At 44.7% G+C, this 27357-nt stretch overlaps 1 protein-coding gene across 1 annotated transcript; it reads right to left on the bottom strand.

The window, feature by feature from the left end:
• Nucleotides 1-1775: 1775 nt before the first annotated feature.
• C8A (complement C8 alpha chain) lies at nt 1776-21444 on the bottom strand. The gene is made up of 11 exons (XM_052801175.1): nt 21199-21444; nt 19201-19297; nt 18090-18234; nt 16777-16921; nt 15022-15211; nt 13313-13513; nt 11777-12017; nt 7627-7755; nt 6774-6931; nt 4402-4624; nt 1776-2389 (listed from the first exon to the last, which is right to left on the bottom strand). Exons 1-11 carry the CDS (start codon nt 21315-21317, stop codon nt 2238-2240), a joined length of 1800 nt encoding a protein of 599 aa, XP_052657135.1. The 5' UTR covers nt 21318-21444; the 3' UTR covers nt 1776-2237.
• Nucleotides 21445-27357: the final 5913 nt, after the last annotated feature.

The raw sequence follows: 27357 nt of genomic DNA, 5'->3' as shown, positions 1-27357 counted from the left end.
CGGCATTTGAAGGAAACCCTTGGGTCTGTATTTCATTGCGCTGGATTGCAGGGTGAACGATGGAACTCCGCCCTGCGCGTATCCTCGCTTTCATTTCTGTACTCCAACACTGCGATGTTCAACGTGGAGAGTGAACAACTGCAGGCAAATGCCAGCTTTTTTGCTCTTATTTATATGTGCTTCATGGTGGTATTTCACAGGCGGTTTCTTTAATCACTTGGATTTATTCTTTTTTTTTGCGGTTCTCCAGTCTGTGATCTGTCCTTCTAGAAATGGCTCTAAAAGCGGAGGATGCAGGTTGCCTTCCTGCAGGCCCCATCCCTCCTCTGCCCCCAAGGCATCAGATCTTTCTGTTCATTATTTCTTCCCTCTGGTCACAAAAGAAGCATACTTGGCTTTCTAACTAAGGTGACTTTATACTCATTTACTTTCAGGCATTTTCCTGAGTCCTAAGCAGTCGGTGTAAAAGTAAGAATCACCTATGAGCCAAACTAGTCCTTAGTGTAAGAGCACTGTCTCCTGCTTCTGCATAACCTGCCAGCCCAACACCAAACAGTATTGATGAAACCATTGATGGGAAAACTTGTTTTCATCCTACATTTCACATTCTTTTGGGATGTCTAAATCATACCAATATATGGGTGCTTCATGCTGCTGCATTTTCCCAACATAGAAGGCATCAGATTCAAGCCCTTGGGAGCAAATTCATCTCTGGGTGAATGTCACCTCTACCTGGAAAAGCAAAGTTGGCAAAAAGGCTACAGCTTTACCGCTCATCATAGGGACTTTTCACAAAACAATTACATCTCAGTGTTTGAGACAACACGATTTGTTGTTTTCATATACAAAACCAGCCTGTAGTTTCATTTTCAAGCAAAAGAGAAGTGGTGAAAAAATTGTCCTTTTGCAAACACGCGCACAAAAGAAAATATGGGGCCATATCTTCAGGTAGTATAAATCAGCTGCAGCAAGGAGCGACACTGATTTACATCAGCTAAGTGTCAGACTCTAAATCACCACTGACACGCTGTTGAAAAACAAGCATTTCCAAGAATCAGAGCTATAGCTGAGCAATTTCTTTCACTAAACCATGATTCCTTTCTACTCCCTCTTTCCATTCAAATGTATATAGAAGTGCTCCTTTGTGCTTTGAGGTTTTGTTGCTGTTGTTGCTTTTCATAATGACCGATTCCTTCTCAGGGCTTTTTTTTCTTCTTCTTCTCCCCTTGTAATGAAAAGCACAGTAAAATGAAGTGCCATTCGCCTTCCGTCCACCCCAGGTTTTTGCGGCAGTTCATTAAGAAGAGGGAGCTGCGGGCTCTCGCCGTGGTCTCTGGACACAGTTCAATTCTGTGTGTATTCTTGTGCCGAGATTTACGTCTTACATTCAAAAAAGCCCCTTAAATCAAGCAGCCTGTTAGCATCTTCTCCAGCTCTGGGTGCCTGGGAGATAAAGCGCCTGCGTGCTAATAGTCAATTCATCACTGATCTCAAAGAGGAGTAACCTTTGCATGTGTGTGAACATCCTCTGCAGGATGGTTGTGTTCGAGCGTATCTGTTTATTATTTTATTTATTTATTTAGGAGTCTTCGTCAGTTTACGTTCACGTTTCGCAATGATGCTTCAGTGTCTTTAGGCTTAAGCTTCCTCCCATGCAGAGCAGCATATGGCTTTGCTGCAAATGCGGCTCTGGCCAATATGCTGGACTTAAAAATCTGACAGTGCCAACTTATAAAAGTTTCATGCTACATATGTCAATACCAACTGCATAAAAATGCAAGGATCATGAGCTTTTAATGTGTTTTCCAAAGGCAAATATAAAAATTTCTGCGAGTCAAGCTTACTTATGTAAACACTTTTAGTAAATTTATTTCGTGACGCGTTATAGCCCCATGGTCACCCAGCAGCAAAGCCACCCGTGTGGATTCTCCACCGTCTCCCGTATCGCAGCCGTGCCGCTGTGAACTGGTGGGGCTCCCATCACGTCTTGCGGTGTGAGGGCGAGGGGACAGCCGGGCGTGCGTTCAATCAGCGGGAGCAATTGCTCTGGACAGGGGTCGGGTTTTATACAGCGAATCCAGCACGTCTCCATAGGTATGGAAATGCAATGCTTCACGATTATTTCTCCCCAGCGTAATTCCGTTGCAGGATTATGCCCGGAGTATTTTTAGCCTAGCGCAGACTCCAAGCGGCTCTCGACCACGTACCTGTGGGGAGCGGTGCCGTCCCGTGGGTTTTTAGCAGGCTTTGCTCTGCAGGTCCTTCCCCGCGCAGGGCTCCCCGCCGCGCTGCGGGGCCGGGTTGGTGCACTGCCGGCTGCGCCGCGTTCTGCCCGACTGGCAGGGAGCCCAGGGGGACCAGCAGCTCCAGCGCCCGTTCGTCTCGCCGCCTGTAAACATATTAAAAAAAGAAAAAAGAGGGGGAAAAAAAAAAAGTGTTTAGGTCTGAAGTGCTACATAGGGCCTGACTGCAGCGGCATACTTTGGGTGGGAGCAGGAGAGGAAGGTTGAGCTGAATGCCACCAGCGGTTTGTGACTTTGGCTCTGGCTGTAACCTCTGCTGCGAGCGGGACAAGCTGGTCCGTCCCAGCCGTGACCAGCACGCAGACGGCTGTTGAGATCAAGGTGCTTTGAAGCCAGGGGAGATGAAGCAGCATCACATTCTTCAGACACCAATAGCTGTTTCTTTTTCCTTCTCTGCTCGTTCAAAAGGCTGCGGCTTGGCTTTCCTTTCCCAAAGGGCAGCTGACAGCTCTCCCTGCACTAACTTTCTCCCCTCCGACCAAGGCAGAGGGACAAAAGTCTCCTACCATCGTGGAGGTGTTTTGAAAAGTCTGCCCGTTCCTTTGGAGATGGGTCATTTCAAGGCTTTTTCATTACAGTACAGACTAAGTTGTCAGGAGCGTTCGATACTATGGATTATGGCAGCGCTCCTGAATGATGGGAATGCTTGATGGCTGTCATTTACTGTCGTTTTTTATTTACTCAACTGGCCTTCATGCCTGGCTTGGGCACTTTATTAATCCAGACAGCACAAATGGATGTGTGTGCTCTTACTTAGTGCTGGGTGGAAAGCTGGCTTTCCCGTCTGCTGAAACATGGTGCTTTAAAAAAACAGGGTTTAGTCTTAAATGAGTTTTGGAACTCAAAATTTGAAACTAAAAATTGCCCATGAGTTGGAAGTGTGTCTGTCCCCACTGTTGCTGAAGATAGGGAGCACAGGGGCTGGCCAGTTCGGTGGGTTGCTTTGGGGCCAGGTCCTGACCTTTCCAAGCTCCTCATTTAAAGCAGATTCCTTGGATTTGGAGACAACTCGAAGAACCTGAGATTTTTAAAGAAACCCACTTTTCAGTCACTGAAGCAATGCTTTTGAGTTCAGCTTCATAAACCGTCTACCCAGCTCTGCTCTAACTCCTTATCTCATCACAGCTTTGATTTTCCAGCGGTGAGACCCTAGTTATGAGCACACAGTTGAAGGCCTGGAGCGTTGCCTGGTGGAACTGCTCTGAAGACAGATTTTTCTGCCAGCTTCATGTGTTGAGATTTGGATTTTTTTTGTCATCGCAAATCGGGACAAAAATATCCAGAAAGAACTGTGACATTTTTTGAAATAAAGGATTATGTTCCAAAGTTGGCTTTTTTTGCCACCCATTTAATTTTTTAAGATAGTATATAAAGTGATAAAGAAAACATAAATAAAAGCCTGTCACTTTGGAAAAAACACATTTTTTCTCTCCCAAAATAGATACTTCCCTCTAGTTAAAATATTTCCCTATGGCGGGGGTGGCGGGGCAGGGAATCTGGCAACGTGGCAATTTTTTACTAAAACAGCATTTTTAGTGGCACGCTGCTTGAGCACCACTTTCCCGTCGCTTAACCTGACCCTTTCAGCCTGCCTTCCCTCCCTGCCTGTCGAGGTCTCGGCTCTCACTCTTGTAGCAGGCATCCTTAGCGGGATGCCGCAAGCGCTCCGGAGAATCGCCATCCCAAGAATGTGACGTGCCGGTCAGTGAGGACCAGATGACGGTCTCGTTTACAGTAACGAGCTGTGTCCATAGAGCACCACAGGCAGGCAGAGCCCACCCCTTGGTGGGCAATGTGGGCAGCCGGGCTTTGCCAGGGGGCTGCCACCACACCCCAGCTCTTTTACAACGTCAGTAAATCTCCAGCTATTACACACATCCTCATTTCCACTAATTTCTTTATCATAATCACCTGAGCTGCTAATTTAAGTCTCTTGCAGGGCTGCTTAGGATAGCGTCGCAACAAAAGCGACACAGAAGCGAAGGCTTGATTGATGCGTGGATGCCAAGAACTGTTGGTTAACCACGTGGAGAGGAAAACCCCGTCCCTTCGCTGCCTTTTCACCCTCCCCTGCTGCAGGTACACGCCGGGGTCTTACCTCGGCGCTTCGTCTGCTCGCAGGCAGCACCTCCGTAACCTGATCGACACTGGCAGAAACACGTGTCTCCCACCAAAATGGGTTCACCGTTGTTCTGGCACGGTCGGCAGCGGCAGGGGTGGAACTCCAACAAATAATCGTCCAAAGCCCGTTTCAGATTTTGCCGTTTGGTTTCCATGTTGCCAAGGTTGCTTCTGCGGAGAATTTCGTGGATGGGCTGCAGCTGCGTAGGATGGAGATGAATAGCATGGAGACAATTTCAGCTGGGCATCAACTGAGATGCTACCACACCGCAGTCAGAGAGCTGTGACATTGCTGGATAAACTCAGGGCTCAGAAAAAACTCATTTGTCTTTCTCGACAGCTCCATGTACATCATGCAAATGTTTACCACGACTGATGGGCCCCAGTGAGAAACCACCCTTCCAAAACCTTCCTCATCTTAGAGGTTTGTGTGGGATTGGCTTTTCTGGCCATGCTTTGGAGTTTCAGTGTGGATTCAAATGATAAATTAAAACACCCCAGTAAGCCCATTTTTTGACTGATTTCTTAGTGCTGTCATGATCTCAGAGATTCTTGCATGCTTTTTGCCTTTTTGAACATAAATGTTTTGGTAAGAGCTTTGGACGGTGGGTATCATCAAAAACTTAATCTGGTCACTTAATGGTGACCAGATTGTGAACCATCCAGTAAATGCTGACCGTGGAGAATTTTACCTACCTACTTTTTGCCCTTTGATGCAGTGAAATAATATTGTGCCATCTACAGTTTTGAGAATATAACATGCTCATAATATTTCCAGTAGCAAAATCCAGTTCCTATATACCATTCAGCAAAAATAGTCCAGTTTGGGCAATTGTAATTATAACTTGCCCAACTGAATATTAATATTCAACTGAATATTAAAGCTAAAAGCTCAGGGCTGGTTTGAGGACACATATTTACATTTATCCATCCATGCATCTGTGCAAATGCTGCATGTCTTGGCTGGGAATCAGTGGAAACCAGGCCCAGAGAAGAGCTGGGCATCATCTCATTGCACAAGGTGCACTGAGAACGATTCATGGGGAGGATCAGCCAAGTTTTGGGAACAGCTCTTAGACAAATTTGCACAAGCCTGTTTAACAAACGAGAGGGAGCTGCAGATAAGAACTGCTGAAGTGGACATGAGCACTTATCAGCAGCTCTGGTTGCACAGTGACTGCTGAGCTCCGGAACAGCCAACAGAGAGGTCAGCGCATGGTTTACTGGAAAATTGCAATCAATTTTGCCCTGAATTGATGGGAACTTGTGCAGAAAGGTGAATAACCTGCAGCTGGAACGCTTCTATCTTATCAGGGCTTTCTGCTGCCAGGGTGCTGCCCAGGAAGGTTTGCAGATTCTTTCTTGCCCTACCAATAACGTAGCTAATTCCTGATTCCATTTTGCCTTCTCCCACCCTGTGTCAGAACCAGGAGCAGGTGTGCTTTCAAGTGAAGATGAGAGGGATGGAGTGGCAGTGTGTCCCTGCCATGACTGAGGTCCTTCCCCGACACCCCACAGCTGCACTCCCGGACCAGCGACCGTAGCATCTCGGGGTAGATGTGGTGCTCCTGACCGCAGCCGAGGAGGTGTGCTCACCTCCTCGCGCCCCTGCCGTCTCTGGCTCTGGATTATTTGTTCGTAGGGTTGCTCTTCTCTCTCCCTTTCCATCCCCTCTGCTTGCAGCCGTCTCCTCCCCATCTCTGAAGCCCTGTAGGATGCTTCAGTGATTTTTCCATTTTATGGGGCATCCGATAAAACAGAAGGGAGTAGAGCTTGGCTGATTTTTATGGCCACGGACCCTCTTTTCAGAGCATGGCGAAAGACAGGACCCACCTGACAAAGCAGCCAGGATCGCCCTGCTCTAAAAACTCCGGGAAGCGCTCACAGCTATACCCATCGCGGTCTGCAGAGGTTAGGCATAGCTACTGCGGCTCTGAGGCAGGTGAAAAGCGGGGGGGGGTCGATGCAGAGCCTTTGCTGGGGAGGCAAGACTCCTTCCCCAGCCCCTCGTGAGTCCCCTGCTTATACGGGCGGGCGGACAGCGTCGGGGAGAATAATAGGGATGAATGCCGCCGCGGAGAGCCATTCATCGGGAAGCTGTTTGGGGACACATCAAAAACTTAACTCGGCACTAATCCAGCATTAAGCTCCTTGTCCATCTCCCTGCGGATGCAGTCGGTGGGAGATGTACTCCCCATTGTGAAATGAATAAGAGGTTACCAGATCAGTGGCCCATTACATTTAATCTTGTTCTGTGATGGGATCACAATAAAAATACGAAATGATCTGCTCGACTACACTTTCATTCCTTATAGCAGCAGAGTTTCTTCAACTGCAGAAAAGCCTTACCTCAAAATCAATAACAGCAGGATTATATTTTAATGACCTTCCCCAGTGACGATATATATTGCCATCCCAACTGTTTAAGAGCCCTCCGCTGTAACTGGTATCTCCACCTCTAATCCGGGGAATAATGTCTTCCACAACTGCACTGTTGCTCTCAGCATCTGAAAAGTTGAATTACACCCATATTATTTAGTTACCGCTTCCACACATACACTAGAAACTGCTTAATGGAGGTGAGATCAATCGTGCAAGGGGCTATCAGTGAGCGGCACTGATGCTGCCTCTGAAATCGATGGCAGCTCAGCGTCCCCTGCTCGCGGGGCGAGCCCTGCCACGTTATCACAAGGCAGTCGGTGACAAGTTGAGCATCCCAAATGCTCTAAGCTGGTAAGACCTGAAGAGCCTGCACGCCTCCAGCCTTGGTTTCTAGTTAGCACGTGGGCAGTAGATCACGCTGTCTATAGCCGGTTAAGTGATTTACAAATCTGGGGCTTCCTAGCCTCTTTGAGTACTTTTTATAGTCAGTTTTGACTTTAATAGTTGCCACGTTGCCCTCGCCATCCATGCCCAGTCTGTCGTGGCTATGGGGGCTGCAGCCTTCCAGCCACACCGCTGCCTCTATTTACGTGTGTTTCTAATCCAGGTATTGCTGCCTTAATTCCTGCTCTTTCAAGAGCGGTCGGTACTCCTGGAGACTTGGACCCAAAGTCACATTGGTCCCACAACTGGGCCTGAGCTATGGCTGGGGATGGCACCAGAGCTCCCTTCTCTGGTGACCCTACTTGAATCTTCATGCCCAAGTGATCAAAAGAAGTGATGCAAGATGCCTTACCAGACATCTGCCCTACTATCATACCAGTTTTCAGAAATCCTCTCTTCGCACAGTAAGAGGGTGACACAGATGCTTCCAAATGTAATTTACTCTCAGTGGCTGTGAGGCCAATTGAGTAGCCAATACAGGCACTTATCTCTTCAGCACTGACGTCTGCAAAACAGAAGGGAAACCGGTAAAATCAGTGACTTATGTGAGTAGAAGGATGTTCATTTTCCTACTTGTTTTTTTTTATCAACAAAGAAAACATTCCGTTATTTGTATGGCCTGTTTTTCAAAGTCGAGAGCTATTCTGGACAGAGGACAGCCTTTAGACTTGCAGTGGAAAAGCCAATATTTTATTGGGGTATATTGGGCCTATCACATAATAGGTGAATAGGGAAATGTCCTTACTGTAAAAGTTGTTTCCTTAGAAAGTATTAGAAGGAAGTAAAAATCTTAACACAAGGCTTCAGTCATTTATTTCCTTGTTTGGTCTATTTATTTAAAAAGACGACTTTTTTTTTTTACAGACTAACTCATAACTAGTGTAAAGTTGGAACAGCAGCAGGAATCAATAGATCCTCGCTAATTTTCCTAAACTCAGGATCTGACCCATGTATTAGTAGCTTAAGTAGCATCTTAAGTAGCAACTTGCAAAAGGTCTGTCTGCTGAGAGCTGCCAAAGCCTTGCTACCTGCTGCTGAGCTGCTGCTGCCAGCACCGCCACATACATCATGAAAATATGTAACTGGAGACCCATGAAGCGACTGCAGAGGGGAGAAGGGAACTAATGAGGTGGTTTCACCAAGGTAAGCAATGCGCATATTTCATACAGCCTGGTTTTATGTACACACTTCAGTGTACCGCAAATATAAGGCTGTCTTCTTTAATAGTTAAAAAATCCATTGATTTCAATAAATACGGGTATTGTAAGTAATAGGTAACTTTTCTATTGCTCTTTTTGTCAGAGGACCTTAAAGTGTTTTACAAAGCAGCCCAGCAATCAATACCGCGGTATTGAAAGGGAGGCACAGGGGTCAGCAGGATTTGTGCATCGGGGCTTAATGGTCTCAAGATTGAACCTCCGGCCGAACCCCAGCCCAGAGCGTTGTCTGCTGAACTGCCTCACCCCAGCCCCGGGGAGCAGTGGCTTGTCTTGCTTGTGTTTAAAATACTGGTAAAACACCCATCGCTCTGGTTTTGCTCCCTTCCGCACGCCCCGCAGGAGAGGCTCGCTGGAGCTGCGCGGGGCATGGATCGGCTTGGTGGGTCCCGAGCGGCGGAGGTGCTCGGCATCCTGCGAAAGGGGCTACAAGTCCTGGATTCGAACTGGTGAGAGCTGAAGCATGCTCAAGACTTCAGGGGGAATTACATCCCATTGCAAAACTGGGCCCTTGAGAAAGATTAAATGTGTAGCACTCAATTACTTCTACTAAACTGTTCAACAGTTGTAAACACAGTGGGTAAAGTTCATTCACCCAAAGCAACATGAGTGATTGCTTATCTTGGTGTTGGAGTGCCATAAAATTAAACTTGAGGAACACCCTGATTAATTGATTCGCCATGGTTCCTGTTGAGCAATTATGTTCAGCGAGGGTCTGTCAATACAATTCGCTATTGGTTGCAGCAAGATCGGTTCTTGATAAATGAAAAGTGGTTATCATTGCAAGAGGGTGGTCATAGAAAATATTGGCACTTGAGGGGGGAGCCCTGATAGGTTTTTTATATGATATAATTTGCGATAGTTAAATGTGCTCGAGTGATAAGATTTACTGCTGCATTTGGAATTAATCAGAATATATGAAGACTCTTTTTCATTTACTCTGTGCATAATGTTTCTCCCATAAATGTTCTTGTAATGTGTGAACACATTATACTGTTTTCTGCTAAATAATAGAACCATAACAATCTATTTTAAAAACAAGTAATGAAAAATATTGATGGCGGAGCAACAAGGGACCTTGTTCTGACGTACATATTTATTTCACTCATGACCACATCCATACAAGCCCTTGCAGGCTGAAAGCTAGAAAAGGGTCTGGCAGCAAAACTGCAGTCCTAAGCTCTGCACCAGCGAGTTGTGGTCTCGTCCTGGGTAGCTAAACCCAGAAGGTGACTTCATTATCAAAATTCAGGGTTCCTAGATGCTTAAAGTCCAGCTCATGCCTATGCCTAGCTAGAAGCTCAGTGACCACCCAAGCTGTCTCATTTAGGGAGGACTCAGCCTAGGGATCTTTTTCCTGGGCATGTGCTTTAGTCACTGGCCTAGAAAAAAGGAGTATTTTCTCTTCCAGAGCATTTAACCCGCAGCCTCATGGGCTAGGTGGCCTCTCAGGATGCAGCGGTTGATCCAAAGCAGATGCCCTGCCACTCAGCCCTGTGGGGACTCAGCGGTACATCACCAGGCATCTGCAGAGCTTCAAATTCATCTTCTGAAGCTCTAATTTTAAGACTTGAGTGCTTATATCCTGATCCTGATCATTCCTCAGGGAAGGTGGATAATCCTCTTGCAAACACAGCCTTCAAGCATGGCTGTGATCGCCATTAGAAAAAGCAGGGGGGTTTAGTAAATGCTTTTAGACAGTGACATATCAGCCACTGCAGGTGGGTCCTTCTGGGTCTACGTTGTGTGATGTAGAGCACTGCTGACTTGGTAAATGTGGACTTTCTAGCAGAGTTTGGGTTAGGTGAAAATTACAGAAGCGTGCTACATTAGAATGAAAATTAGATGTCTACTGGGGTACATTTTTGTCTTTTGCTGAACTTCAACATCCTTCTTTCCTAAGATAAGGCATCTCGTAGCAGTAAATCTCTTCCTTATATACACAGCAAGCGCAAGATAAAGCAAAATAATAGCCTTCCTCCACATGTTCTTGATGCATTCTTCCTCTAAAATTGGCAGCCTGCTTCCTGAAGACTTGCTTGCCAAAATCTTGTTCACTTCTGTATCACTCACTCTTCAAAGTGAAGAAATGATTTGAAGAGGCATCATGTTTCCAAACATTAGTAGTTCAGGAACTTGATGAAAATTCTCTCAATCGATAATTTCTCGTGGAAAAATTGACATAGTTAACAGTCAGTATGGAGTGCATAGTTATCCTTGTGCTGATGGTACCAAACCATTTCAGAACAGAGGCAGAATTTGGGGCAGAACCATGGAAATTAATGGAATTAAAGGAATTACAGCAATTTGCACCAACTGCAGCAATATGGACCTGTTGTCCAAGATCACAATTTTCTTTTGCATAAATGTCCAGCCTGGAGTTACCAAGGCAGTGTTACCCTCAGCAGAGCGGAGCGATGGTCCTCTGGGGAAATGGGATCTATTGCATTGTCAACACCTTTGCAAAAGTTGACAATCCATTTAGTGTGCTAAAGTACCATATTATTGTTCTGCATCTTATGTTTTTGATTAGGAAAAATGTTATGCTTTGGCTCGCCGGTAATGGCTATTCTTGTGCTCTAGACATTTGCAGTGGATATTTTATGTAACTTAGATTTAGAGGTATGGCTCTCCAGCCTCATACACTCTAATTTGTTGAGAACTGGAGCTAACAGAGGTCTCTCAGTCTTCAGATATGACACTAACCAGAGTAAAGTGGCAGAGGCATTGCCAAGTGCAATGCATTATTTCCTTTCACAGAAAATTGAAACCCTCACTATTAGGAGGCTAAACCATGAGTACGCTATCTTTCTTCACTCTGGATGAGTTTGCAGTCCTTGAGCGTTCACGAGAATGGCCAGAACAAAGACTATAAGAAATAGGAGAAGTTTAGAGAGGTCTAACAAGTGACACTGAAAGAAAGGGAGAAAAAGATGGTCAGGTTCCTTCCCAAACTACCAAAATCTCACTCAGATTCTTCTGAAATTAGATCAGGAAGCACATTTTGTGACACTCAGGCTTATCCCCTGCTATGCGGCCAGTAGTGCATGTGGATACCCCTACGCCATCCCCACTGTGCATTTTTGGGCTTGTGATGAGTGTGCGTCTATCATGTGATGGGACATACCAGCCAGCTCAGCAAAGAGGTGCTGATGAGCACCCACCCTCCCAGGGCCCAGGGCGATGATGACTGTGGGGACCAGACAGAGCCAGATGAATTATTCTGGTGGACTGGACCCACCCCACGGTCACCAGGTTGGAAATGCCTGGTTTAGAGCAGAAAGTTGTGAACAGAGAATATTTTCTAACCTTTTCTTCTCATTTCCTCCTTGTTAATGACAAAGATGTACTCAAAGATGCCTCCCATAGTGCCGGATGCCATGAAATGGGTGCCGTAGTTGTTGATGAATTTGGCATACATGCCATAGTTGTAGGTGTCCGGAAGCTCCTGCAGGGACAGCAGCACATCTTCATCCAAAACAATGTTGTCCCTTCTCATCTTGAAACGGGCTGTCTGCACCTTCGTCACACCTCTAATGAATGCAACCTCCTGCAGGTAAAGAAAAGAGGAGCTGCCACTCAACATTCATTTAAAAAAAAAAAGTAATTTCTAGTCTTTAGGTTTGCAGAGGAAAGCCTGAATCTCTGATTATCGGTGTATGTTGAAAGCATGAAAACAAGCCCGTGTTTAAATTAAATCGCTGGTGATTCTTTTTTTAAGTGTCTCTTTCTTGCGTGCCATGGGTTTGGATGCTATGGGGTTTTTACTGATGCGTGAATACAATCAGAATCAGGCTCCACGTGATTCCCCTCCACCCTCCGTTTCTGCTATTTCTTTTTTCTGGTTTCCTTTCCATGCTGTTTATTCCCTTTTGCTTTTTTCACAGCCTTGACCAGCGATGCAGGACAAGGGCTCAGGGCAAGCGCAGCCCAGCCCGGCAGTGGGAGAATACCCCGGCCAGGAAGGTGCTGCCGGGGGGAGGATTCCCTGGATATACCACCAGATCCACAACTCCTCTTCTAGATTAGCCATTGCCTCGGACAAGGCGCCGGTGCAACCAGAACAGCCCTTTAAATGATTCCTCCGATAATTGATCATCGTTTAGCTGCAAACATCGTGTGAGTCTAGACAAGGGCACAGTAAATACTATAATGGTGCCCATTTGAAACAGCTTTTAAGGGCATTTTAAGTCAGAACACCATCAAAGTAATTCTTCTTTATTGTTTTCTGTCAGCAGCCACGAGAGAAGTGGAGACGGGGCACGGTAAATGTGGGAAATACCAGCACTTGTGTTATTAGATTGGAAAGAGGTCATCACAGCTAGTCCATGATGAAAACCCACTGTGAGAAATACACCCTATTACTGGGTTCTCTTTTTTCAGTGCGGTATTTTAACCTCCCATAAAAAGTAGCATATTTCCCCATCATAAGGCAGCTTGTATTAATTTGAACAAGATATATTTGCTACCAGAGATCATTCCCTGAGGACAACTGTTTTGATCAACATCTTGATATTTCCTCCTCCCTCATCGTCACTTTAAGCATTTTTTTATTTATGTGCTTAATGTAGCCATGAAACAGGATGGGGTGAGATGACATGTGTTGTGGTACTTCGTAATTCAATTTTATTCCCACTCCCTGTTTGCTAAAACGTAATAAGAACAACAAACAGGATTACTAACGATCATACATTTGCAATTACATGAACAAATTAAGGTACAATTACTATGTGTTAAAAAATGCAATTGAGAGAATAAACTGACATAAGTTAGAGCCAGACCATGCGATGCACAGATGACATGACTGGAGCATGTGCATCACTGATTTTTTTTTTTTTTTTTTACCTTTGCAGTGTATTGCGTGAAATTCTTCAAGGATCCTTTGCCACCTGATAAAGTGAAGCCCAGGTTTAACTGGACAACTGATTTTTCAGGAATAATTCCAATGGTAAAGCCTGTTGTTCTGGTTTTATCACGTTTAAGGGCATCAAGCAGATCCTTTGAATCATCGTAAAACTCAAAAGTGAATCCAGAATCAGCATGAGCCTAAAGTGAAAGGAGCAGACATTAATTTTTCAGGTACTTCCCTTCCTTTTTAATCTCTATTTCTTTAAGGAGGTGATGGTGCCTCTGTTGAAGCCCATGATGCTCCTGACAGCACTGACATTGACTTCAATGAATGTGGAATAAAGAATTGTCATGTGCCGTTTCATTTGGAAATATGTGAAAAATGTGGATAGAGCCATGCGTTTTGCTTTATCCATCTCCAGGCAGGGGAAAGGTTTGTGTTTAGCCACTCAAAGCAGTACCATGACAGCCAGAGCTGGTAATGGTACCTATTAAGCTAGCTCGACACTTCCCATTATAAAACCCTCCTTCCAGTTCCTTACAGCTCTGCCAAATCCTAATGATTTGGGCTGAATTTCTTCTCTCCAGTCTGCTTCTGGATGAATTTATTTAGGAAAAAATTCAGCAGCAGTGATCCAGCCACTTGCGATGGCAACGCTAGAAAACAAACATTGTTTTGCCTGTGGTTTAGAGAAGTGACCTTTTCCTTGACAGCTCTACTTTGCTGGCACGTGGAATTGAGCAGCCTTGCTGAATCCAGGCTGTGCCGTTTGCCATCTCTATAAAAAGCCAGGTAAATTACCAACACTGAAAAAAAAAATCTCACATCATTGTGAGTGACTTCCTAGACCCCAGCAGGTAGACGCTCCTAAGTGAAGATGCATATGGAGCATGCTCAAGTGTCCCTCAGCACCTGAGCATGGTGCAGATGTCCTTCGGCTGCTAGCAGCAGATAAGAGGGAGAAAAAAACGTGGTCCGTGTGGTGGGTCTGTCTGGGTTCAAACTGGGGACTCAGGGGCACAGGAGACTCTGCCTGCTGGGAGGACGTGAAAGCCATTTGCATTGAGCCTGTGGCTGTAATATTCCCCTGGAATAACGTGGTTTTATTCATTCACGTCAAAAAGCGTGATAAATGTTTAACGGTGTGGCCAAGGCACCCGCTTACGATGTGGGAGACCCAGGCTGAATCCTTGCTCTACTTAGTTCAGTCTCCAACATCAGATGTGATCCCCCAGAGTACAGGCATTGCGATACGTGGTGATGGCTTTCAGGATCTCTGTCTCACTCAGAATTTGGATTTATGTCCCTTGTAGCCATACCATAGACTTAAAATGCTTTCAAAGATTGAACCGGTAGCATTGTTCCCATTTTACACATGGCCAACTTCATCCCTAGAGAGGCAAGTGGCTTGTGCGAGCTCTACAGCTCATTAATAGCAGAATTTAGAGAAAACCCACTTCTCTTGGCTCTGACTAGGCCAGAGTAAGCAGTGGCGATGCCTGGGTGATAAAGCACATTAGTTCCTTGATGTGCCATAAAACAGCATTTATATCAACAACAATTGCCTGTTGTCTTGGGGACAGCTGGAGAAAGGTACCTTGAAAGACAGCCTATAGTGAATGATAAAATGTACCTAATATCTTTATAAGAAGTTTGGCTTTTAGCTGGGAAAACATTGCTAAATTTGACCACCCGAAGTACTTACTAGGAATTGGTATATGTGAAAGTTGTAAGGTTTGCGGAAATACTTCTCATCGTCTCCGTAGTACAGATGTTCACATGCAGCATCGTACTTTAGCTCCCGCCACTCTCCGTTGTAGACATACTCACAGTGGCCTCCAAAAAAATTAGGATCATATATGTACTGGCTCTCTTCCTGTGTTAGGATATTGTATCTTGGAAAGAAGTAGCATTCAGAAAGTTATCCGTAGCTCCCATTTTATTTCCCCAACAGTCTCTGTCACTGTTTCTGTTCTCCTGACACTACAAGTTATCTATCCTCAGGTATCTGACTTTGAATTTGAATAGCACCTAAAATCTAAGGGTTGGGTTTGTTATCTCCTTGCTATCTCCTTCCCAAAGCTAACAGTAGACAAACAGCCATTTTATTTCCAAGACATTGGTTTGGACTTACGTGCTAGAAGTGGAAGAAATCAGTTAAATTGTCCAGTCAATCCCAGCAAGTACGGATATGAATGTCCCAAAGTCCTGGAATTCCTCCAGGTCCCCCATGAGCCTAATGCATCTCACTGTCACAGAGTGTTTCCTGGCATTCCCTGTAATTGTTTTCTATCTTAATTTCATCTCCTTCCTTTTAATAATGGTCCCATTTCTCAGGGGAGTTAGCATGCTCCTTAGACTTGCAGTCTGCTTGTGCTTTGCCAAGTCTCTCACTTCTTATTTCCTTACGCCTCTTTCTTCCTGCTCTCCAGCCATCACAGCTGCTCCCCTCCAAAATCCAACCTATTACTTAATATTCCCTGTAATTCCATGGCCCAAAGTGAAAGCGTTATTCAAACTACACAGCAGCATTGCTCCTCACAACGGGGAATCATCTTTAAGACTAAGATAGTAAATGCTATTGCTTTTGTGTGTTCTGCGAGAGGAATGCTTCGGAGAGCAGTATTAAATGGGGTGCTTGGTGAAAATTAATATACGTCTTGAAAAACTTTTGATGGACTCTCCCAGGCCCTGGGCCAGAGAACCATTTATCTTGCGGACTCCAGAAAGTGTTGGATTGAGATGATGGGAAAGTTATCTAATGGCTGACTACGTTCTCATACTGTAGCCCATGTTCTCCAAGTGAAACTAAGCAGAATCTTGGTTAAAACACAAGATTTAAAACAAGAATGTCACAACAGGCAGTTTGCCTTTAAACTCGTTCTGGATTCCTCTTTTCCATGTATTACCCAACCAAAATTTGAAACTGAATACAGTAAAATTTTTCATGGGTAGGTGTATTTGCCCCGCATATATTCATGTGGAGCTCAGGCTCTCTGCCTTGAATCTGCGCTCTGAAGTCCTGAATCCTGGAATTAAATCTTCTCCTTAAGGATGAACGCCACCAAGATTGATCTATCTCCGAAGTCTACTGTTTGCTTTAATATATTGCTTTTATCAATTGGAGAAAGTTGTAACATAACTGGACTCGGAGAACTGGAATATAGTTTTACTTGAGTATAAAAAGGACACTCTGAAGTGTCTCTGTACTAAAGCACAGAGTGACTGAGAGAGACCGAGGTCAGATAGTAAATTAAAGACAGAATTTGAAATAAAAGCTGGGATGAACCCTCCTGCCTCCCTTATTGCTACTCATGGTCAGATGGGACAGTAGCTCTCCTTTGAGGTTTGTACAGCACCCTATCAGTTCCTGGAGCACTGCTATTACTAAAGAAGAGCAATATGAAAACGCGAATCCAGTTTTGGTTGTCAGAGTAGCGGCTATTGATTAATTACTCACCCTTGGGCTGCTTTTTCAGACCCTGGGATTGGGAACAGATGTTCACAAGGGCTTTCAATAGCTTCATCGTCACAGTTATCCTCATCAGACCCATCTCTGCAGTCTCGCTCTCCGTTGCACACAAGATGCCGTTTAATACAGCGACCTAAAGCGCACAGGTACAGGCCATCGCTTAGCCACCCCTCAGAAAAACTTTTTGTCAGCTTGCACTGATCGTGCTCTTTTCCACCCGTATCTTGGGGCCACAAGAAGTCACGCTGGGTGTTAAACACAGCGCTCTTCTGTTGGGAGCTTGCTTTTCCCAGCTTCTTGGGGGGGAAGCTTTCCTTTGCAACCTGGAGCGAGCACAGCTCAGAATCCAAGCTGGCCATTCCCTTGGGCTCCCATGGGATGGGAATCAAGTAGAGGTCACCTCACTGGCCTGATTTTATTATCTACCGTCATGCTTTTGGAAGGGAGCTACAGGAAGCAATAACTTCTCTACTTGGCTTGGGGAAGTCAGCTCTGTCTGGTTAAAGTGCGGTTTTGTCTCTTCCCAGTGCAGGAGGTATTTGGGGAGTTTCTTGCAATAATTATAGCTCAAGAGTGGATGTTTGCAGGAAGGGCAACTTGAAAGTGCTTTTGCTTCTGGGAGTGAGGAGAAAGCCTTGACATGACGTTCTTGGCAGGAGGGAACTGGTACTGCTGCACTTGCCTCAATGGAGTGACGATGACCTCCTCCAGCTGATGAGCTGGTCACAGAGCTGGTGCCTATTTCTAAATTTCAATAGGATTTTCATTAAATGCTCAAGACAGGAGTTTGAGCCATTTGTGTAAAAACAAAAATCTGTCAAGGCTAGTCAAACTTTCAGAGAACAGCCGTATTATATCCCAATCCTCAGAGCTGGGGATGGCTAAAAATAAATAAATCACCCCAACAGATTGCTAGTGGGATTCATGATTGAACTATGTCTCTTGCAGGGGGAGAAAGTGGAGTGTTGTGGGAGCGGTGGTACCCATGGAGGGGAGCGCGAGCGTGTAGCACAGCAGTTGGAGCAGATTATTTCTACTCTCTTTGTTCCAGTGAAAAATTAACCTTTTCCATGGCACACAGCCTTCTTTTCTAGCCGAATCTAAGCGTAACATGGACAGATTTCTGTAAAAGTGGGGAAAAAACCAAAGTTGGGGAAATTTCCTGCTTTCTCTTGCACCTTGTCACCATCCTGCTGGCTGGCTGGCAAAGCCCTGCCCGTGGCAGGGGACTGATATCACCCCGGGTCTGTCCACCCAGCACCAAAACCTCTTTGGCAGGAATTCGTGCCTGGTTCACCCACCTGTCTCCTCGCACCGAAAATCCTTCCCACAGTCGGGGGGGCCAGCGCACGTCGTCTCGGCACGGCAAGCTTGCTCGTCCCAGAGGTGCCCCGCGCATCGCTGCCCCGCGAACCCCGCCGGCTGCACCAGCCTCCGGTACCGGTGCTGAACGGCACAAGAGAGAAAAACGCCGCCAACACCTAACTTGTGTCCCCCAGAGACATCACCTCCACAGGCTATAAAGCGATTAAAACTATCGCTTATATCTATATCGTTATTTTTTTGTGTGGCCCAAAGACTTTGTACATGATAAATGGAGAAGGAGAGTCAGCAGAGGGGTGGGAGCTCAGGAGATTTGCTTGGAGTTCATACAAGCGAATTTAGGTGGGGGCTGGAATGACTGTTTTTAAAAATCTCTTCCCTATTTTATACCTTGGAAATAATATGGAATTTTTCCAGTTACACATGCTTTGCCCTGGAATGTAGCAGGCTCAGATGGACACAGACACTAATTACAACACTGATCCCGCAACATTTCTGATGGATTATTAATGAGAGTTGCTGCTCTTCAAATTAGGAAGAAAAAAAAAAACAGGAAAGAGGAAAGAGCCAAATCATTTACTGATTATAAGCAGAAGAACAAAGAATGCAGGGATATAAACTAAGTAGAAAGCAAAATTATGTCAGGTATTTGAAAATAAATTATTGAATTATGAAGACATATGTAAAATGGTATAAAAAATGTAAAATGAAAAAAAACCCCAGGAGCTGATGAATGAAGGCTGCTTCTAATTTCTTTTCATTGGAATATTTGCATTAAGAATCAGGGGATAGTTAATTATATCTGAGACAGAAAAGGAAGAAAGTCTTGGGCAAATATTCTGGCCTGATTCTTCCACCATTTGCCTTGATTTTACATTTTGCTGTTCTGCTGCCTTAAACGAATTTATTCCCCAGTTTACACCAGGGCAAGTAAGAGCCTCTCTAGTAGAGGAGCATCTCCATCATATTTGGATGAGTTTACTGGATGCTTCAGAATGATGAATATGTATAATATATATAATTAATGTGTGTACATCCTCATCACAGACACATCTGAAGATAAATGAATACATTACAGTGGAGTCTTACTTTTTTCTCTTGGCAAGGAAAGCAATCAGTCCATTCTGACCACTGGCTCAGCTGACAGTCGACAGGAGCCGGAAAATTAACATCTCTGCTGCTTCTTCTAAGAAGGGGAAGAGATAGCGGTCTAAGGTCTTTGAAGTTGCGTTTTAAGGAAGGCTGGAGGCTAGCAGGGAGAAAATTATCTGTGTGCATGTGGTTTTCCACCAGGAACTTATTTTGGAGGAAATGGGAAGCGTCCCTTAGCAGAGGTGGCTGTACTACCCGAGATGCCCCATCTAAGTATTTCACCATCAGAATTGGTCAGGGGCAGCAGGTACAGGACCTGAGGATTTTGTCTTGGGTTTCCTGCTCTCCCAAGAGATCCTAGCCCTTTCCAATAGGTAGATTGCAATAAAATATATGTACGCCATATATATAAGACCAAACACACTGAGTAAACAGAAGGAATGTCGAGAAGAGACAGGTTTTAAGTTTATCACCTTGGGCCTGTTCTGAAATCTATTGATTTCACTTTCTTTACGCTGTTGTGAACTCACGGTCAGTATTTTTCCAGACAAGTATGAAATCATGATTCCCACAGGTGGTGGGAATGGCTGCACCAAGAGTGCTGAGAAAGCCCTTGTATCAGACTCTGCACATACACTGAATATCACTATACAACGGCAAGAAAATACTTCTCTTGCTACCCAGCCCAGTCGTTGCGATCTCTATTTCTGTCCCTACTCCAACAATCTTTATTTGTATAATACATTTCTTTGTCTTGAGGAGCAATCTGTGGCGTGCTAATGCAACTCTGTGTTTGCCACAGCCTTCGAAGCATTTTGAGGGGTTATTCTGAGCCAAGACATTATTTTTATTATTTTGGTGATTAACTAATGAGCAGTCTGTTTTACTTACTAAACTGGAGTCCAAAGAGAAATATTGATAATTAGCAGAGGTACGGAGCACATTGGGGATTCATCAGAGGCTATAGAAGAGAGACTTACTAAATGAGAGCCACAACAGCTCAGCAAGGGAGCCCGTGGATGCAGATCAGCGTGTGAGATAAAAACCCACCGTGTCTCCGGGAAAACTACAGGAGACTGCAGACAAACACGGAGCGGGAGGACGCACATGTATTGATGCTTTTTTGCTCTGACAGGAGGATTTGTGGGCTGTATCCTTCAGCACTTCACAAAGTACTTAATTGGCTCACCTTCGATTGGATTTTACATTTACCTCTTCATTATTCTGCCTTGTTTGATAAGTTCATCAAACATCAAAAATCTCGTCTTTGTTCATTTTCAAAAGGGATTATCGGAATAAGCCTTCATAATTAAGTGTATCACTACCACATTTTTTTTCCTTTCCACCTTCTCCTTGTCTCCGTGTTCCAATTATCACCGATACCTTTTTTTTGATCCTTCTAAATCATATTTGCCTTTAGAACAAGCCTGAAATTAATAGCTGTAGAAAAAAAAAAATCCAACCATTTTCCTATCATGACACTATAGCTTTAGAAAGAAAGTAACTTGTTTATTCCCTTCCTTCAAAGCCTAAGTGACACTCGTATAGGTTAATAATATTGTTCAGGGAAAAAAATTGAGGTATGAGGATCTGGCTTAGATTGAAAATTGGGTTATTCACACGCACTTGTTAACTTTACATTGTCAAATGCAAAAATTATTATAATGAAATAGAATATGAAAAATATTCACTCGTAAATCATCCTGTACAGGGAATTCATTTTAAGTACCCAAACCCAGTATGGTAATTTTAGTAAGGAAGTTTAAGAAGGCTTAATAGTCATCTGTAAAAGAAAAACCATTGTGCAAACAGTTCATATAAGAAGGAATTACGATGCCTAGCTTGGGCTTTGGACAACTGCCAACATTTTTTTTTTCCTGGTAGCTGTTTACAGAGAGCACAGTGTGCACATGCCTCAAGTCAGGACAAAATTGATGGGCTGACTGACTTGCCCGTAATTTCTATATGTAAAGTTGCGGGGGGGAATGGACTTACCTCTGGGAAGGCAATGCCTCGAGCTCCCTGCGTGCTGTAGCCGTGGCCTGACGTGCCGTTAAAGCCAGCGAGCATATAGACAGAATCAAAGGAGAAAGCTGACACAGGCTCCACCGCATTGTTTCTCCATATGTAAATGTTTGCTATAGATCTGCTGCAAACAAAAGCTTTAGGCTTCAGGATGCCGTGGGGCAAGCACTGCTAGAAGGAGCACGGAGCCCACCAGACTCCAAAACACTGCCGTAAATCATTGACAACAGCACAGAGCAAATCACAGAGAATCAGGACACATCCAGGAGGCCTTTGCCCTTTTGGAGACAAATTCCCAGTTTTCTGGCAAGGGAATATATTAAACTGTGCAACTGTTTCCACATTAAAGTCAATCACGTCCTATTGCAGCAGTGTGTTTCTTGTCCAGCCTGCACTCTCCTTTTAATTTGAAGGAGGAGGAAAATCATTTTATTTCCCACAGTGACTTAACTGTAATCTTGGTGCATCTGGTTGCTGACCAGGGAAAAGCTTCCCAGTACAGCAAATTGAAGATTATCATAAAGTTGTGTTATGAGGAACATGTACCTTCCAGATAGGTCAAGGAAATGTCAGTTCAGCTTCTTCCCATTGCCATCCCCATAAGATAGTGTCCCATCTCCAAAGCTGATGTGAGTTATCAGCTGGCTTTTGGATGGCCCTACACAGTCACTGCAACACGAGAATCTAAATCTTTGTTTTCTAAAGTGATTTGGGCTGAGGAAGATGCGCCCTAAATCTGAAATTGTGCCTTACCCATATGCTGTGCAAACCCATCTGTTAGTGGTGGCTCTAATGCTTTTAGCTGGTTGGGATCTTAACATAGAAGTAGTGGATGTGCACAAGTATAAGAAAGCAATGCTAGAGAAAGCAAGAACACCATGGGTTATTTATTATTAAGATAATAGTCACAAGACTAGAGTATTTAGTTTTCATGTATTGGAAGAAAGAAAAAACAGCCATTGGAAAGACACTTGGTCATGCTATAGCCCGAGTTGCCCCATACCTGTTTCCTCGAGCTTACACATAGCCTGCAAAATTCCCCCCAAGGGCTCCTCTATAACTTCATTAGATATTAGTTTAAAGAAAGAGTAAGAGATCTATGGAGACTTTTGAGTTCAAACAAGGGTCTGTATGTCCCTGTTTTTTCTTCTGCGTAAGTGGGCTGAGATGCTTCATGCATAAATGAAGTGTTCCCAGCAGACAACTGGAAGCTTGAACCTCAGTAAATTCAAGAGAAAGTGTAATTATTGTAGGAAAATCTGGTCTTGGGCTATTACGGCTATTAAGCAGACAGTCAATTGTCCTCTGTCCACAAAAGACTGGGATAGAAGTGTCACTTTGTATATTTCCCAAATTAATTGCAAAGCTCATTTCAATAGCTGGTATTGTAAATTATCAAAATAAAAGGACTTCTTACCATGTTATTTTAATGTAATTAAAGTTCAGAATGACCCTGGGGCTCGTCTTTGCTAAACATGAAGAAATGTAGCACATGGGTAAACTCTGTAGTGAAATGAAATGAAAACTGCCTCTTTGTGACCTTCGAGAGTATGTTAATGTAATCCCTTACCTGCTAACACACTTCAGATGAGTTCAGAAAGTCCTTCTCCTTTCTTTGCCTACACCAGAAGAACTCAAAGAAGGGGTTTAATTTTTTTTTATATACTATTAAACCTAAATTGCTTTTGCCTGGGAGAAAGCAGGGGATTGAAACTGGCCTGAGGCGATCCCCACCGTCACCTCCCTGTTAGATATTACAGCCTCTCTGCACGTTGCTGCTAAGACAGAAGGACGTAAAAAGGTTTTAGCAATGCTTACAGAGGTCTGGTGGGGATGGACCCCACTGTCCCCATGGTGGGAGCCTCCCTGGCCCTCTGCCAAATCTGTCGTCTTCCAAATCTTCCAGACTTCTGCCATCCTTTGATATAAATGGCTGCTTTGCACAGTCAAGTGCCTCCTCAGCATCTAAGCAAGACTGTCAAAGCATTATATCTTTTCTTTTCTGATAGCGGCGTCAGAAACACCCCATATATATAATGAAAGTTATTTGTGGCACGTCTCCCAGGTAAAAGGCTGGGCTGGTTTGTGCAATCAGGCACGACAACAATTTCGCACCGATAGGTGAGGTCGTTTGGGGGGGAGGCGTGCGAGAGAGATTTAAGCGGCAAGCAAGGCACACCACATTAGAGGTGAAATTAAAGAACCTTTCTCAAAGGTGTTACATTCCAAAAGTGATATATATAAAAGTTATGGTTCCATTTATAACATTATGAATTGAACTTGTCTAAAATGTGTGTTGGATCCTTGCCTCTAAGCCTGAATTAACTCCCTGAACCTCTGGCTTGCAGTGCTAGCCATGCCGTCGATAGGGATGCAGTCACCTTCAGGATGACGAGCCGTGAAGTGATGTCTTGGGGCTCTTCGAGAGCATGGAAATACGGGCTGTGAGCGGGCTGGGCTGAGCAGCGAGCTCGCTGCAGCAAAGCCCGGGTAGGAGTTTGCATCCTCACTTTGGGACTATTCCCATCACAAAGCTCTTTTCCCCAACACTGAAGAACCCGTCACTGCCAGCCTGTAATTAGGAGACACGTAACTCCTCATTTACAACTCTTACGTATCTAAAATCAAGGGCAGATTAACTCAGTGTGAACAAACTTGGGCACCCACTTTTCCTCTCTGATAGCAATACAGGAATTTGTTCCACTTCAAAAAGTCTCCACTTCAAATGTCTTTGGCCCAACAAGGGGAATTAATTTCTGCCTGCAGAATGCATTGATCTTTTAAATAGCACCTGAACAGCACATTCAGTAATGTGGCTGTCTACACGAGCCTAGCTCCAGGGTGAAGTTATATTACGAGAGCTAACATAACGTTGTTGTTGTCCAGCAATTTGCATTTGTACTTTTGTTATATGTAGATTTTTATATTTAGTATATTCATATGGTTTTTGCTGCAGGGAATACAGTTACTTAAAAGAATTATCCTTTTCTTATGCCAATATTCTATATATAATTTTTTGTAGTACATTACTCATGCAATACTGTAGATCTGAATTTTGTTCCTGACTTGAAGACCACGAACAACTAATGACAGTCCTGTTCTTTTTTATTCTGCTCGATACACCATAACCTCAAAGTTGTATCCGAGCTTCTTGCTGTCGATGTGACTGACACCTGCCATGTGCTGTTTGTTCTCTTGTGGTTCCCCAGGGAAAAGTGCAGAGCAGACAGCCTTTCATTCAGGGGTAGGGTGGGGGTTTTTTTAAAAAATAGAAAGATTGTTGCTATGTACAGAGGTTATAGAGATGTTAGATATGGCAAGATGAAGAAATTGTGCCTAGCAATTGGAGCTCTGCCCTTGGAAAGTTCGCCGTTTCACACATGCTTTCACAGCACACATGGGCTTTCTCAGCTCATCCTCTGCAAGCGCTGGAGAGCTTTCTCTGCACGGGAGCATGGTAAAATAATTTCTGTTTTGCCAAGGAAACAAAGCAGGTTATCAAGGTCTTCATCTCTAAAATCAAAATCCCAGCACAGATACCTTCAAGAGAAGGGTTTAGATTGAGAAGATGGCTTTATATTGCATAGCAAAGAGAAGACAGGGGTAGAAGCATTAAAAAAGATAAGACAGACGTAATGAGTTTGCTACAGTTTATGCTGCGGAGCAGATGCTCTGCGCTAGATGATGTTTTGGCACTCTTGAAGGCCTCATGCCCTTGTGTGCTGCTTTACTACAGGGTGGAGAAAAGATGCCACAAGCTGTACCTGACCCTGGTCATCATCCTCCGTGTCAGTGGGGTCACTGTCACAGTGACGGTCCCACACCGCAGGTAGCGGTTGCGTCCTGAAAACAGGGCTGACCGGTCGCTGCAAACACCAACGCGTTTTTCCTCTGTGCACTGATTGTGCATCTCGTTTCCTGAGGTTCGGCTGTTCTTCATCCCCAACTTAAATTCTCCGGCCACTGAGCGCTCACGGTGAGATGGTGCGTTGTAAGGACCAACAAAGCTACGTGTCATTTATGTGCATGGGGCACACGTACCGGTGGTGAACCCAGTGGCTGCAGAGAGCTGTGGAAAAGGTCCACCTAAGGACCAGAAGACGACCACAGATCTAGTGCTGGACATGCCAGGCCTCATTTTGTGTCAATGAATACCAAACTGGTCTGATAACATACCTTCTACCAGAGCAAACAGCCTGAAACAACATGAGCAATTATCTGGGTTATATTGCTAAAAAAGAAGTATGCGCTTAAGCCTTTGTGGGATCAGGGCCCTACTGCAGAGGCAACCTCGTAGCTTGGCCAGATAAAAAAACCTGAAACACTGCAAGGCTTTTAAATTAATTTTCTCGAAAGCTACAGTGCTTCCATGGGGCCGATCTTAAAACTTCTGAAGGAGCCAGACGAGTACCTACGCTGGCTCCTCCTAAACAACACTTTGTCCTGGCCAGTAAAAGCAAGTGTTAGCTTTTTGAATGCAGGGATTAATAACACTGCATTTTCTTAAATTTCTCGTTAATGCCAGTAATGCAAGACAGAGCGAGCGGCTGGCTGGTGGAACAAGTGATCCTATCTCCCCCTCTGCTGGAAAACCACGATATGACCTCCTGGCAGAAAAAAGGTGAGATGTGCAGGGAACAGGGCTGGGGTGGCTGCTCTAGCCAGCCTGGGGACAGAATAAGGCATAAAAACTGAGCCGAAATCCTCCCCCTAGCACGAGGTTGTGCCCCGCTATCCACTTTTGCCCATTTTTCTGGGTTCTGAGGTGTTTTTTCAGATCTGTAGACCCTACTGTGTTGCGCCCAGGAGCAGCCGTTTCCCTCGCTCTGTGCCCCATCTCCTTCCCCCAGTGCTGTCCCACATGCGAGGCCAGTAGCTGTGACAAGGGAAAATAACTTGTCAGACCATCCCCAATCCATAATATTATTACACTGAGCTAACGTTATCACCAATTATGTCATCGGCAATACCTGAGCCTAGTTGTCGTCCAAAGAAGAGTGGACTGCCCCCAAATTTCCCTGGTCTTCACCAGCCACACTTCTAAAAGTGTGAAAGATTAGGAATAGATCACATTCCCAAGATCTGCTGTTGTTTCTGGTCTCTAATAACAGCTCAGTGAAATCAAAAAAAACCCCAAAATCCCAAATCTGTATAATATACCTGTAAGATAAGACAAATCCCACCAGTCACTAAGTAGCTGAAAAGAATAATGCAGGGAAAATAAGTTTGTTGAATGCTGTGCTTGCACCCCTTGGACTGACGTGTCTAGATAAGACACTAACTGCATCACTGCAAAAACCCCATCCAAATCATAAAATGTTAACTTTTTAAACAGGCTGAAATTGTTTGTTCTGAGGAGATTAGGCATGCTTAGGAAGTGTTTGGTGCTGGTGCTCTCAGTAGTGGTTTTATTCGAGTCGGGGCTGTACCTGGGAACTCCCGTTCTGGGTCGGTGCCTCTGATACACAAATCCAGACCAAAGCTCAAGCTCCTGCTCCAAACTGCTGCCTGTTTAATAGCGGCGGTGGACAAGGTGGTCATTGTGTTTTGCTGGGACGTTGCCGTTCACGGCAATTTGCAGCTTGGTGGGGACCGACGGGAGGCACCAGCACTGCAGGGAGAGGCGGGACAGGAGGGGAAGGGCGATCGGAGGGATTACCTGCCTTCCCTCCAGCATTTTGGAAAGGGTGTAAAGTCCTATTTTGTCACGTCCGGACTTATCTGTCTAGTTTCTCTAAGGAAATTGTGCCATGTGGCCCATTAAAAGGTGACTTACATAGAGCAGCGCCAGCTCTTTATCATCAGGCGTTCCCCAGAAAGGTCTGGAGCCAGAGGAAAAAGTCGGCTTCCACTTCTGCAGTGTTTGATCTATACAACACCATGGCTGCGCCGTGCTCCCCGTGCAGTTATTATAGCCCGGTGCAATTTATGGCAGCCCGGGGGCTGCTGTCAAGGGGAGGTGAGGCAAGTGGGATCCCACCAGGGCTAGCAATCACAAAATGCATGTTTTAAAGAAACTTTTGGCATTTTCTTTTTATTTTTAGAGCCCATATAGAGGAATCTGCCCTGTCCTTTTCCGCAGGACCACGGCTCTGAAGTCACAACCTCCCGATTCTCCAACAGTGCTTT

The sequence above is a fragment of the Harpia harpyja genome, chromosome 11 (assembly GCF_026419915.1).
Source record: "Harpia harpyja isolate bHarHar1 chromosome 11, bHarHar1 primary haplotype, whole genome shotgun sequence".
In the NCBI taxonomy this organism is placed as follows: Eukaryota; Metazoa; Chordata; class Aves; order Accipitriformes; family Accipitridae; genus Harpia; species Harpia harpyja.
The sequence above is the reverse complement of the archived record's forward strand: the minus strand, read 5'-3'. Positions and strand labels throughout refer to the sequence as shown.

Excerpts from the sequence above, each read along its gene's own strand:
- C8A (XM_052801175.1), bottom strand. The coding sequence starts at position 21,317 with ATGCGGTGGAGCCTGTGTCAGCTTTCTCCTTTGATTCTGTCTATATGC. Across the intron at positions 19,298-21,198 it reads GAGGCATTGCCTTCCCAGAG|AAGAAGCAGCAGAGATGTTA; the intron begins GTAAGTCCATTC and ends TCCCCTTCTTAG. Across the intron at positions 2,390-4,401 it reads CGAGCAGACGAAGCGCCGAG|GCGGCGAGACGAACGGGCGC; the intron begins GTAAGACCCCGG and ends ATATGTTTACAG.